This window comes from Amblyraja radiata, chromosome 26 (genome assembly GCF_010909765.2).
Source record: "Amblyraja radiata isolate CabotCenter1 chromosome 26, sAmbRad1.1.pri, whole genome shotgun sequence".
NCBI lineage: Eukaryota > Metazoa > Chordata > Chondrichthyes > Rajiformes > Rajidae > Amblyraja > Amblyraja radiata.
Genome location: NC_045981.1, coordinates 12,762,990 through 12,777,995, shown reverse-complemented (window position 1 = coordinate 12,777,995; position 15,006 = coordinate 12,762,990). Strand labels below are relative to the sequence as shown.

The window sequence follows — 15,006 nt, the reverse complement described above, 5'->3', positions numbered from 1 at the left end:
GCTGGCGGCTCAGTCACTCAAGCCTGTTGTGCTGGCAGCTCACTCACTCACAGGTGGGCTGACAGTTGACACGGCTATTCCTTGAAATTCCATTTCAAGCAGGATGCAAGGCCACGAAATTCAAGTGCAGTTTCTTACCACTTCAAGCACGGTGCAAGGCCACTAAAGACAGCGAGTTGTGACCTCTCTCTCCTCCATCTTGCAGAGACTGAGCCACGCCCACACTTCTGGGTTTTATAGTCCCTTCCTCCCTCCAACCAGAAGGGGCATGGCCTTCGTGGCGTGATTGACAGAAGAGAGAATCTCAACATTTTTTAAACACTAATATCACTTTTATTTTTTATCGATGGGAAAAGTCCTCGACACCTGATGAGCGGAGGGGGGCTCTGAGTAAGATGGCCAAAAATCACAGCCGTACGTGGTAGCGTTTTAAAAAAATCAATATAAAGTGCAAACAGAAAGTGGTCAAGATTAGACTTTTAATTATATAGAAGGCAAGGCAACTTTAATTAAACAAGGCAACTTTAGGCAACACAGCTTTAGCATTTCCAAACCAAAGGCAACACAGCTGTAGCATTTCCAAACCAAAGGCAACACCGCTTTAGCATTTCCAAACCAAAGGCAACACAGCTTTAGCATTTCCAAACCAAAGGCAACACGGCTTTAGAATTTCCAAACCAAAGGCAACACAGCTTTAGCATTTCCAAACTATATTTTCAAACCACATTAAGGGCACTGACAGGTCAGTAAAACCACTCACAGTTTAGTAGACATGTGTTCAGTGTTATTCACAGCTCAGACTGAGAGACGTGACCCTATTGCTTCCCCCATCTTGCACTCAACACTTCCGGTTTTTATAGTCCCTACAGAAGGGGCGTAGCCCTCAGGAGAGAGAATCTCAACATCTTTTAAACACTAATAACTCTTTTATTTTTAATCGATGGAAAAAATCCTCTTTTCCTGCGCAGCGGAGGGGGACTGAGTAAGATGGACAAAAATCACAGTCGTAAGTGGCAGCATTTTTTCTAAAATCAATATATAGAACAACAGGAAGTGGTCAAGATCTGACTTTTAGTAATATAGATATGATCACACTCATTATTACTGGAGAAAAAAAGAGGCTAAAGCAGAAGAAGTCCTCTGGATTGCATTGGAAATTGCTGCAGACACTGAGAATACAATGTATGTGGTCGTTCAAAGTTCCCAATTTCCAGAAAGGTCCCAGAGAATGAAAAATGCCTTTGTAATATGACATGAGTGAGGTTTTAGAGGTGGCATAAATTACATAAGTATTCAATGGTGTGAGCATGTTCAGCATACATGCACATAGATTCAGACAAACTTACAAACCTCTATACAAATACAATTTTCTCTGTACATATATCTGAGAAAATTGTATTTTAATCCTTTGAAAGTAAACATTTTTCCTCTTGAAGCTCATATACGAGAATTAATAACAGGGAACAAGAAAGTTCCTTGTAGTTGGAAAGTTACTAGAGGGTATTCTGAGGCATTTGGATGGATGAGGGTGGTCAGCATGGTTTTGTACGTGTGCGGTCGTATCTTCATTTTTGAAGACGTGACCGAAAAGGTCGATAAGGGCAGAGGTGTAGATGTGTATACATGGATTTCAGTAAGGCATTTGACAATGTTCCACATGGTAGACTGCTCTGGAAGGTTATATCATATAGGATCCAAGGAGAGATCGCTGAATGGATAGAAAACTGGCTTCATGGAAGGTGGAAGGTTGCTTCTTGGACTGGAAGCCTGTGATTAGTGGTGTGCCTCAGGGTTCGGTGCTGGGCCCATTATTGTTTGTCATGTACATCAATGATTTGGATGAGAACATACATGGCAAAATTAGTAAGTTTGCTGTTGATACAAAAATGGGTGGTTTTGCAGATTGTAGCAGGATCTTGATCGATTGGCCAGGTGGGTCGAGGAATGGTTGATGGAATTTAATATAGAGAAATGTGAGGTGTTGCATTTTGGGAGGTCTAACATGGGCAGGACCTACACAGTGAATGGTAGGCCTCTGGGGAGTGTTGTAGAGCAGAGGGATCTAGGAGTACAGGTGTCAGTGTTTCCACTTTGAAGGAAATTACCCGAAATCCGGGAAATTCTGGTTGTCTTCGGGTCATTTTAGGGAATTAAAATAATTTTGTGAAATTCCCGTATCTGGCTGATTTGGGGGAAATAAAGTATATTTATGACCATCCACGCCTGTGCAGTTGAGGGAGGCCCTTCAGCCGCGTCACAATTGAAAATGGCGCCGGTGACGCGGTAGGGACGCAAAATGAAGCTGCTTCCCACGCATGCGCAGTGGGCCCGTGCAGGATCAGATCACCATTTTCACTACATCACCTCGTGTCTAGGTGAGTGGGGCCATGGAATATTGCGTTGGAGGAGGGGGAGTCAGACCCGACGGGTCCACGCTTGTTTTTATATCAGGGGTGTCAAACTACCTGCGAAGGGGTCCAATTTGGCCCGCGGGATGATTAGGGGGGGAAAAAGAGAGAACGATTGACTCTGTGCCCAGTCCTGGTAACGGCTGTGACCCAACACCAGGCGCCGCTCTGACCGGTCCCCCGTCTCCCCCTGCCATGGGCGCTCCAACGCTGCGAGGGAGAGGGCGGGGGGAGAGAGGGAGGAGGGGGGGAGAGAGAGGGGGGAGGGGAAGAGAAGGGGAGGGGAGAGAGATGGGGATAGAGAGGGGAGAGGAGGAAAGAGTGGGGGGAGGGAGAGGAGGAGGGCAGAGAGGGGGAGGGGAGAGAGAGATGGAGGAGGGGAGGGGGAGGAGGAAGGAGGGGGGTGGGTTAGAGGGGGGAGCCGTCACATCCCCGTAGTTTAGTTTGAGGCAAATTAGAGGCTAACTGTGTTCATTGTCTAAGTTTGATTGCTATGTTGTTAACGTGTGCCTGCGAAAGAAAAACAACAAATAGCACGCAGGAAGCATTTTTGAAAATTTCAGGAAATACCATCAAATTCCAGGAAATTTGGGATTCTATTTCAGGAAAAATTTTTTGAGGTATGGACACACTGACAGGTGTATGGTTCCTTGAAGGTAGAGTTGCAGTTAGATAAGATGGTCAAAAAGGCTTTTGGCATATTGGCCTTCATCAGTCAAGAGTATTTGAGTATAGAAGTTGGGAGGTCATGTTGCAGTTGTATAAGACGTTAGGGGACCATATTTAGAGTGTTGTGTTCAGTTCTGGGCACCATGCTATAGGAAAGATGTTGTCAAGCTGGAAAAGGTATAGAGAAGATTTACAATTATGTTGCCGGGTCTAGAGAGGACTAGACAGTCTGAGCGATAGGAAGGGCAGGAGGATGAGGGGTGATCTTAGAGGTGCATAAAAAAATGAGAGGAATAGATCGGGAAGATGCGCAGAGTATCTTGCCCAGAGTAGCTGAATCGAGGACCAGAGGACATAGGTTTAAAGTGAAAGGGAAAAGATTTAATAGGAATCTGAGGGGCAACGTTTTCACACAACGGGTGGTGGGTGTATGAAACAAGCTGCCAGAGGAGGTAGTTGAGGCTGGAACTACCCCAATGTTTAAGAAACAGTTCGACAGGTACATGGATTGGACTGGTTTGGAAGGATATAGACCAAATGCAGGCAGGTGGGACTAATGTAGCAAGGACATGGTGGCCGGTGTGGGCACGTTGGGCCAAAGGGCCTGTTTCCAAGCTGTATCACTCTATGACTCTATGAAATGACAGAGGTAGTAAATATTTTGTATCTGTATACATATCAGAGGACGCAAAAGATGTTCCATAACTAATGAAAAATTGAGACAAAAGGGTGGATGGAAAATAGGATCACTGGGGTGAAAGTGGCTACAGCAGCCCTTTGGAATGCATTAAAAGAAGATGCAGAGACTGGGAATGTTGCCAAATTCCAGAAAGGTCCCCAAACAATGGAATATTCCTTTGTAATATTATTCAAAAAAGGAGGGAGAAAAATAGCAATGAAATAAAAGGCAATTGGTATAATTGTTTATGAGGAAAATGTTGGAATCTATTAAGGAAGTGGTAATATGCCACTTTTCATGAGTTGGTGAAGAATTTTCAAGGAAGTTTTCAGGTTGAACATAAAATAATGTAACAGTTTTCACTACATGAGCAACAGTGATAATATTTCTCCCAATATACTTAACAACCGCTGATTCTCAGTTTTTTAAACATAATGACTATTTTATGATGTTTTTGATCCTTAGGCACAAATTACACCACTATTTGAAGTACGTCTCGAGCTCACTGAATCTGATATTGATTATCGTCCAACATTGGGAATAGGCAGTGAATTCTATTTGCTCATAGAAAATTTGATGAATGATATCTATAAACTTGTAGGTCTCGTGCCACGTTTGGCAAAACATAGTTTCCGGAAGAAGTATCAGGTGAGACCATAAAATAGAAAATAAAATCCTGTACTTGTTCTTCAACCTTAGTACTGAAAGATGATTTTATTTATTGATGTTAATGTAATGTAAAAAAGTTACATTTCTGAAAATATTAATGATGTACGTATATACGTTAATTTTTTAGTGATCTACCTAATATGAACTAGCTTATCCAAGCCCAAAAACAATGAATTCATGGAGAATCGCCTCTGATCCTAAGCTCCAAAAATAAAAATGACATGAAAATCAATGTTGTTGATCGTGACGAGGATAGTCCTTGGCTACAGAATGATATTAATCTGCTGAAAAGTTGGGCAGAGAAATGGCACAAGAAAATAAGACACAAAAATTTGGCGTAACTCAGCGGGACAGGCAGCATCTCTGGAGAGAAGGAATGGGTCGAAACATCACCCATTCCTTCTCTCCAGAGATGCTGCCTGTCCCGCTGAGTTACTCCAGCTTTTTGTGTCTATCTTCGGTTTGAATGAATGAATGAATATGAATGAATGAATGAATGAATGAATGAATGAATGAATGAATGAATGAATGAATGAATAAGCTTATTGGCCAAGTGTGTTCACGTACAATGAATTTGCCTTGGTGCTCCGCCCGCAAGTGACAACATGACATACAGTGACAATTAGGAATGACACATAAAACATTAATAATAAAACATTATCGATTAAAGATGTGAATTATATAAAATACCAGAGCAAAAGGAGGCTACAGATTTTTGGTTATTGAGTAGAGCTACTACTTGTGGAAAAAGCTGTTTTTATGTCTGGCTATGGCAGCTTTGACAGCGCAGTCCATCATCGGCTCTGACCTCCCCACCATCAAAGGGATCTATCGCAGTCGCTGCCTCAAAAAGGCAGCCGACATCATCAAGGACCCACACCATCCTGACCACGCATTCATCTCTCCGCTACCATTGGGCAGAAGATCCAGGAGCCTGAAATCTGTTACATCCAGGTTCAGGAACAGCGCTCTTCCCCACAGCCATCAGGCTATTAAACTCGCCAACAAACAGACTCTGAACTGTAACGGCCTATTGCACTTTATCTGCTTATTTATATGTATATTGAATTGAACTGTTCTGTATTTTTGCTTACAATATTCTGTTGTGCGCAGCAAGCAAGAATTTCATTGTCCTATCTGGGACACATGACAATAAACTCTCTTGACTTGACTTGAAAGATGGGAATTGAAGAAGTTAGCTGCTTTTCACATCATAGTTCCACTAAATCCAGATAATAGGAACTGTAGTCTCATTTAAGGGTAGCAATCTTGCTCTTAAATGCCCTTGGGTGACCAACCAGAAATTAGTATACAAACATTGATTGGAAGAACACCGCGGTGCTGCTTCTTCCTGCCTACAGGCAGCAATTGAAGAGCGCACCCCCAGAAGTGAGGACAGTACAGAGCTGGTCGGGGGGGGGGGGGGGGGGGGGGGGGGGTGGGGGGGAGGCAGAAGAACAACTCCAGGACTGTTTGGAGTCTGTAGACTGGGCAATGTTCAAGGACTTGGCAACGGACTTGAACGAATATGCCACAGTCGTTACAGACTTCATAAAGAAATGTGTGGAGGACTGCATCCCTACAAAAACCTTCCGAGTGTTTCCCAATCAGAAACCTTGGATGAACTTTGAGATCCGCACTCTCCTGAAGTCCAGACACAGGGCATTCACCTCCAATGATACAGTGGCCTACATGAAGACCAGATACGACCTTGGTAAGGCCATCAAAAAGACCAAAAGGGACTTCTGCTCCAAACTGGAGGACGAGACAGATGTTCGGCAGCTGTGGCAGGGCCTGAATGCAATCACCTCCTACAAGGCAAAACCAGGAGGCAGCTCGAATGTCGGTGTAACATCACTCCCTGACGAGCTCAATGCGTTTTACGCACGCTTTGACAGGGAGAATACTGATGTGCCTTCCCGATCCCCCATTCGCTGTGATGGCATTTCAGTCTCAGTCACAGAGGCCGATGTCAGGAAATCCTTCAGAGGGGTGAACCCCCGAAAAGCACCTGGTCCTGATGGTATACCCGGTCGTGTTCTAAAAACCTGTGCGGACCAACTGGCTGGAGTTTTTACGGACATTTTCAACCTCTCACTTCTGAGTTCTGAGGTCCCCACCTGCTTTAAAAGGGCATCAATTATACCGGTCCCCAAGAAGAGTAAGGTGACGTGCCTCAATGACTATCGACCAGTGGCACTATCGCCGGTGGTGATGAAGTGCTTTGAGAGGTCGATCATGGAGCAAATCAACTCCTACCTCGACAAAAACCTGGACCCACTGCAGTTCGCGTACCGCCACAACAGATCAACGGTGGATGCGATCTCGCTGGCCCTCCACTCCGCACTGGACCACTTGGACAACAAAAACTCATATGTCAGGCTGTTATTCATTGATTACAGCTCGGCATTTAACACAATCATCCCCTCCAAACTGGTTAACAAACTCGCAGAACTGGGTCTCTGCGCATCCCTCTGCAACTGGATCCTCGACTTCCTCATCCACAGACCACAGTCTGTTCGTATTGGTGGAAATTAGTCAGTCTCGATAACAATCAGCACGGGAGCACCTCAAGGCTGCGTGCTCAGCCCCCTGCTGTACTCACTCTATACCCATGACTGCGTAGCGAACCACAGTGCGAACTCCATCATCAAGTTCGCTGACGACACCACTATTGTGGGGCGTATCACTGATGGGGATGTCAGAATACAGAAGAGAGATCGAGCAACTGTCCATATGGTGCCAGCGCAATAACCTGGCCCTCAACACCAGCAAAACCAAGGAACTGATTGTGGACTTTGGAAGGAGTAGGAGGGGGACCCACAGCCCCATTTATATCAGCGGGTCGATGGTTGAAAGGGTCAAGAACTTCAAATTCCTGGGCGTGCACATCTCTGAAGATCTTTCCTGGTCCGAGAACACTAACGCAATGATCAAAAAAGCTCATCAGCGCCTCTACTTCCTGAGAAGATCACGGAGAGTCGGATTGTCAAGGAAGACTCTCTCTAACTTCTACAGGTGCACAGTCGAGAGCATACTGACCGGTTGCATCGTGGCTTGGTTCGGCAATTTGAGCGCCCTGGAGAGGAAAAGACTACAAAAAGTAGTAAACACTGCCCAGTCCATCATCGGCTCTGACCTTCCTTCCATCGAGGGGATTTATCGCAGTCGCTGCCTCAAAAAGGCTGGCAGTATCATCAAAGACCCACACCATCCTGGCCACACACTCATCTCCCTGTTACCTTCAGGTAGAAGGTACAGGAGCCTGAAGACTGCAACGTCCAGGTTCAGGAATAGCTACTTCCCCACAGCCATCAGGCTATTAAACCTGGCTCGGACAAAACTCTGATTATTAATAACCACTTTCTGTTATTTGCACTTTACCAGTTTATTTATTCATGTGTGTATATATTTATATCATGGTATATGGACACATTTATCTGTTTTGTTGTAAATGCCTACTATTTTCTGTGTGCTTAAGCAAAGCAAGAATTTCATTGTCCTATACAGGGACACATGACAATAAACTCACTTGAACTTGAACTTGAATTAAAATCGCTTGAGCTCATGGTGGTTTCACATAAGGTTTTTGTTTGCCACTTATCCCAGCAGTTTTTGTCTAGTAAAATCAAGGGTATTGTAATACTATGTACACATTTTGTACAAATTTCCTTTTGTTATAACTAATAGATTCATATTGAACAACAATTTCTGACAGGCTGAAGAAGGGTCTCGACCTGAAACATCACCTATTCCTTCGCTCCATAGATGCTGCCTCACCCGCTGTATTTCTCCAGCATTTTTGTCTACCAACGATTACTGACATGTATCACTTTGCTTTGGTTTTGTATACTAATATAGTATAAGGGCAATTAATATTTCATCTGTTAGAATAGCAAAATATATTAATTTTCTTTCACTGTAGATAGATCTGGAAGAGATGACAGACTTGTCAGAAATGCGAGAAGAAGTAATGTCTCAGGTGATAAATGTTATGAAGCAAGCTGAAGAATACGAGGACTCTTTCGACGATTATTCATATTTGTGGGTGGATGATCGTAATGAATTTCTGGAAGAATTTCTAATATATGGGCGTGTGCTCACACAGGAGGAGATAGAGTCTTATGGTGAAGGAGGTGTTCCTCCAACTCCACCTACTCTTCAACAGTTTAAAGATCAGGTAATTTCATGTTACACCTTTCTAAATAGACATAAGTGTGGAATCTACAATGTTCGCAACAGTTTTACATCATGTCCAGATCATGGTTGAAGAGAAATGTTAACTTTTTGTTTGGTGTTTTCACATATTGAATATAATGATGATATGCATAATGAGTCTACATTTTCACACATGCTCAGATGAAATGGAAGGATAAAATGTTACAAATACCAAAGACCATTGCTCCATATTTTCTAATCCTCCTATAACACTCACGACTCATTTCTAGGACTTGAGTACTAAGATATAGGGAGGTTGGACAGACTGGGACTTTATTCCTTGGAATTTAGGAAACTGAGAGGGTGATCTTATAGAGGTGTATAAAATCAAGAGGGCATAGATAGGATGAATATACAATATTTTTCCTACGGTTTAGTTTAGTTTAGAGATACAGTGCGGAAACAGGCTCTTCGGCCAACCGAGTCCGCACCGCCCAGCAATCCTCGCACATTAACACTATCCTACACTAGGGACAATTTTTACATGTATACAAAGCCAATAAATCTACAAACCTTTGGAATTGGAGGTCGGAGAATCGAGAACTGAAGGCCATAGGTTTAAGATGAGAGGGGAAATAGAGGAACCTGATGGGAAATTTTTTCACACAGGATGAAAAACGGGCTGTCAGAGGAAGTAGTTGAGGCAGGTACAATAACACCATTTAAAGACTTTTACATGCATAGGAAATGTTTAGAGGGGTATGGGTCACCGTGGGCAAATGGGACTAGCATAGATGGACACTTTGGTTGGCATCGATGAGTTGGGCCGAGGGCCCTGTTGATTTGCTCGATGACGTCAGCTTTCTTATGATAAAAGTCCACGAAACGCATATCAACGCGTCATTGGGAAAGAGGCAGAATGATTAAAATAGTTAACCTCTTCATAAATGGTATTGAGTTGGAAATCAAGTTAGCCTTAGACCTTGCGCTGTATGTGCAACAGTGCAATGTGTATTTTCTCTGCTTTGGAGGCCAACAGGCTGTTAAAATTATTGACCAGGAAAAGAATGCTTTGAAAAATCCAAACAATATGACTTATTTGTTTGCATAAAAAAACTACGAAACCACTTGATTGTCACCATTAAAATGCAATATAAATGTCAAATTTTTTTTAAAAGTCACTGGATGTCTTGCAATGCTCTCAGCTGATCACAGTACTCAAGCCATTTGTTTCCTCTTAGCCTGGAACTCTACATTTGTAATTTGGGTATCTGGATTTGGAAAATAATAACAGAAATAGGATTACTGTGCCAACTCCGCTCAAACAAGTTTCCATTGAAATAATAGAAAGTAGACAAAAAATGCTGGAGAAGCTCAGTGGGTGAGGCAGCATCTATGGAGAGAAGGAATAGGCGACGTTTCGGGTCGAGACCATTCAGTCTTTAACTCCACTCTTCAGCCTAAACAACAAACCCTGGTCAAAAGGATTGATGTATTTTTCCAGCGTACCAGATAATTTATATAAATCTGAATTTTTTTGATTGATAAGCAGCGATAAATAATGAATTTGTACAAATTACAACAAACCAAGAAATTATCCAATTTGTTGACTGTAACTGATTTAAAATATAGTAATTATTTTTAATCGATGCATTTAATTAATATTTTAGAATGTATGCTATATGTAGAAAGATACTTATGAATACATATTATTCCCTATCTTTAGATTGACTCCTACGAAATATTATATGAAGAGGTATTAAAATTTGAGACTGTAAAGTTAATAGCTCCTTGGTTTAAAATTGATTGCAGACCTTTCAGGCAGGCTCTTCTAAACCTCATAAAACGCTGGAGTCTTTTATTCAAACAATACCTTATTGACCATGTAACCGACAGGTAATACTGTGTGTCAAATTTAACTTTGTGGATAGTTCAATAATGTAAATAACACGATTAATTTATGTATGTGGTATTAAATGTTATTTTATTTAAGTCTAAATAATTTGTGCTATTTTAGGCACCGTAAACAAATGGGGATACATTAACAACATTCAATGGGCTGTAACCTGTTGACCTATTTCTTCTACCAAAAATTGTTCCTTTAGGACTCCCAATGTTAGAATTTATCTGAGATTCAGTTATCCTCACCTTCACTATCCAAAACATCAGCAGTTACCCCAGGGACACTTGTGGTGCACCGAGGAGACCAACCATGAAACCACTGTACTGTGAAATGTTTCATAACTAGTAAAGCTCTTTCCTCATTTTATTGGTAGGAAAAGCTGAAAAGGAGTTTTAATAGTTTTTGAAAGTATTTACCATTCAGATAGATTTCATTGAAGTAAGTAACATAAAAATTACATTTGTAAAAAAATCAAGCAAGGATATAAAAACACAATGTTTAGAAACATTAAACTCAAGTATAAAGATAAATACTCTAGGAAGTGACTGTCGCCCAGGCTAACATTCCCACACTGAATCCCTAAATACACTCATGTGGTTCTCTTGGAAACGCCATGTCTTATACATGCTGTATTTCAGATTTCTGAAACATTCATACTATTTTGAGTTCTGGTGGACAAGAGAAAAGAATCAAGAATGTGCTTGAAACCGCCTTGGGGAGGGGGAAAATGCAACATCCCATTGACTTTTAGCAATCCTATTGCCACTAAAATGGAGTAGTGCATTTCAGATGGTATTGAGATCCTCAAGTCCTCCATTGGGAATACAAAGAAGCCCAGTATATGCAATAGAATACATTACTTTACAAACTGCATTCATCCCAACTGAAAGGCACATCCTGCTCCATCCGTGGAAGTCTGCTGATTGAATACTGCCGTCCTCGGTCATCTCAGAACACACAGAACTGGTGGGGTTATAGATTTCAAGAGACTGTCTAAGAAATGTGGAATAATTAACCATCCAAACTGCATCCACTTTCCAATCATCATTTTTTATGTAACACAAATCACCTCCTTTAGCTTTACAGTGAGACATAGAAACATAGAAAATAGGTGCAGGAGTAGGCCATTCAGCCCTTCAAGCCTGCACCGCCATTCAATATGATCATGGCTGATCATCCAACTCAGTATCCTGTACCTGCCTTCTCTCCATACCCCCTGATCCCTTTAGCCACAAGGGCCACATCTAACTCCCTCTTAAATATAGCCAATGAACTGGCCTCAACTACCTTCTGTGGCAGAGAGTTCCAGAGATTCACCACTCTCTGTGTGAAAAATGTTTTTCTCATCTCGGTCCTAAAGGATTTCCCCCTTATCCTTAAACCGTGACCCCTTGTCCTGGACTTCCCCAACATCGGGAACAATCTTCCTGCATCTAGCCTGTCCAACCCCTTAAGAATTTTGTAAGTTTCTATATTGACTGATGCCAAATCAGGAGCAATATTTTGCTGTTCACAGAAAATGAATGAACTTTCAATTTCTTGCATAAGATATGAATTTCCTCTGAGATTTTGCAGAATTTCTGTTGCTTGAACAGAATAAATAACATTGTGCAACCCATTAATTGAACAGACATCTTTCCTTCAAATTCTTGCTTCATACATACAGTGCATTCAGATAGAATTCAGACCCCTTCACTTTTTCCACATTTTGTTACGTTAGCCTTATTCTAAAATGGATTAAATTCATTTTTTAATCATCTATCTATACACAATACCCCATAATAAAAAAGTGAAAACAGGTGTTTAGAAATATTTGCAAAGTAATTAAAAATAAATAACTGGTATATCACATTTACTCAGTACTTTGTTGAGGCACCTTTGGCAGCGATTACAGCCTCAAGTCTTCTTGGGTATGACGCTACAAGCTTGGCACACCTGCATTTGGGTAATTTCTTCCATCCTTATCTCCAGACCCTTTCAAGCTCTGTTAGGTTGGATGGAGAGCATCAATGCATAGCTATTTTCAGGTCCCTCCAGAGATATTCGATCGGCTTCAAGTCCGGGCTCTGGCTGGGCCACTAAAGAAAATTCACATACTTGTCACGAAGCCACTCCTGCATTGTCTTGGTTGTGTGCTTAGGGTCATTGTCCTGTTGGACGGTGAACCTTTGCCCCAGTCTGAGGTCCAGAACACTGGAGCATGTTTTCATCAAGGATCTCTCTGTACTTTGCTCCGTTCATCTTTCCCTCGATCCTGACTAGTCTCCCAGTTCCTGCCGCTGAAAAACATCCCCACAGCATGATGCTGCCACCACCATGCTTCACCGTAGGTATGGTATTGGCCAGGTGATGAGCGGTGCCTGGTATCTTCCAGTCGTGACATTTGGCATTAAGGCCAAAGTGTTCAATCTTGGTTTCATCAGACCAGAGAATCTTGTTTAGGTGCCTTTTGTCAAACTCCAAGCGGGCTATAATGTGCCTTTTAATGAGGAGTGGCTTCCGTCTGGCCACTCTACCATAAAGGCCTGATTTGTGGAGTGCTGCAGATATAGTTGTCCTTCTGGAAGTTTCTCCCATCTCCACAGAGGAACTCTGGAGCTATGTCAGCGTGACCATCGGGTTCTTGGTCACCTCCCTGACTAAGGCCCTTCTCTCCCAATTGCTCAATTTGGCCAGGCCGCCAGCTCTATGAAGAGTCCTGGTGGTTTCAAAGTTCTTCCATTTAAGAATGACGGAGGCCACTGTGCTCTTCGGGACCAGCAATGCTGCAGAAATTGTTGTATACCCTTCCCTAGATCTTTGTCACAACACAATCCTGTCTCGGAGGTCTACGGACAATTCCTTCATCTTCATGGTGTGAAATCATGTACAATCAATTTAATTTACCACTGTTGGACTCCAATCAAGTTGTAGAAACATCTCAAGGATAATCAATGGAAACAGGATGCACCGAAGCTCAATTTTGAGTGTCATAGCAAAGGGTATGAATACTTATGTAAATGTGATATTTCAGTTATTTATTTTTAATTACATTGCAAAAATGTCTAAACCTGTTTCCCCTTTTTTATTATGAGGTATTGTGTCTAGATTGTTGATAAAAAAAAATGAATTTAATCCATTTTAGAGTAAGGCTGTAACGTAACAAAATGTGGAAAAAGTGAAGGGGTCTGAATACTTTCTGAATGCACAATACACATTATATCATCTAGTCTTTGGTCTGTTTTGCTTTCTATGACTAGGTACCAGGCTTCATAAAAATGTATTCTCTTTAACTTTCTTCCAAAGTCTCTGGCTGATTTTCAAAAGTCCTTAACATTTTGTATAAACCACAAATTGATTTGGTCAGGTGTAAGGGGACTAACTACCCACTAATCCCTAAAGTTAATTGAAATTGTTAGACATTTTTAGGCTACACCACTAACCTCACATGTGCAACACATTACATAGAATTTACACCGAATAGCTTAAGGATATTTAATAACTGCAGTCAATAAGCAGTGTGGTATCTTATTCTAGGGAGTTTTGTTAAAGACTGTCAAATTTGATGAGGAAGACCATTGGAAGGAAAAATATGGTTAAATATATTTATACTGATTCGTAATAAAAGATAACATCCTTGTGAAAAGTGAGATTTGATATTTAAATTATTTGGTTGCACTGTAACATCAAAGGCCAAACATTTTTGGAATTATAATTTATGGTCTTCATGAAACAAGTACTCAGGAGAAGGAAACCTGTAAAGAGACCTTCTGCACATGAATTCTTACTCTTACAAATAGCTGGTTGTTCCTGGATAGTCCAGGAAATTTTGTTTACTATTTGCTTTCACTTGATGAATTAGGCCACTGGTTCCATGTTTTAATAATTAGAAAATGTTCGGTTTACATACTAATTTTTCATTAATTCACTCAAAAGGACATTCAAAAGAACCGATACTGTAATTACTAATTGCAACTGACAGATTATTTTATACATCCCTTTCATTTTAATTTAGTAACTATTTTATGGTATCAACAGTGAATCTAGTAAAACTATCTAATTCAAACATCTGTGCATTTGGTTTTCCAGTTTGAATACTTTGGAGGCTTTTATCAAGGAGACAAATGCTGAACTATCAAAACCAGTGAAAGAAGGGGATTTGAAGGCCCTTATACAAGTAATGGGATATCTAAAAAAAGTAAAAGAAAGACAAGTGACCACTGATAACATGTTTGAACCTTTGAAGCAAACAATTGAACTGTTAAAGACCTATGATGTGGAAATGCCGGAAGAAGTTCACACACAGTTGCATGTAAGAAGTATACCTTTGATTTATAAATATCATAAATAGTATAAATATACCTTTGTCATATGTTCATAAATGAATTCAAAGTCATTCCTAACAATTTCATTATTGAAATATGCTTTTAGGTTAACTGGCTACTGTGAATTACCCCATACTGTTGATTAATGGCAAATGCAACAAAGAGGAGTTGAAACAGAACGAGTGGCGGTGTTGCCGAAAAAATAAGGAAGGAAAT

The 15,006-nt window shown here is 41.2% G+C and overlaps 1 protein-coding gene across 1 annotated transcript in view; it reads left to right on the top strand.

The window, feature by feature from the left end:
• Positions 1–15,006, top strand: part of dnah17 (dynein axonemal heavy chain 17) — a 187,261-nt gene that overhangs the window by 53,571 nt on the left and 118,684 nt on the right. Inside the window, exons 18-21 of the mRNA XM_033044269.1 lie at positions 4,222–4,404; positions 8,351–8,605; positions 10,310–10,479; positions 14,555–14,777. Of these exons, the coding sequence (XP_032900160.1) occupies positions 4,222–4,404; positions 8,351–8,605; positions 10,310–10,479; positions 14,555–14,777 (831 nt within the window). The remainder of the gene's footprint in view (positions 1–4,221; positions 4,405–8,350; positions 8,606–10,309; positions 10,480–14,554; positions 14,778–15,006) is intronic.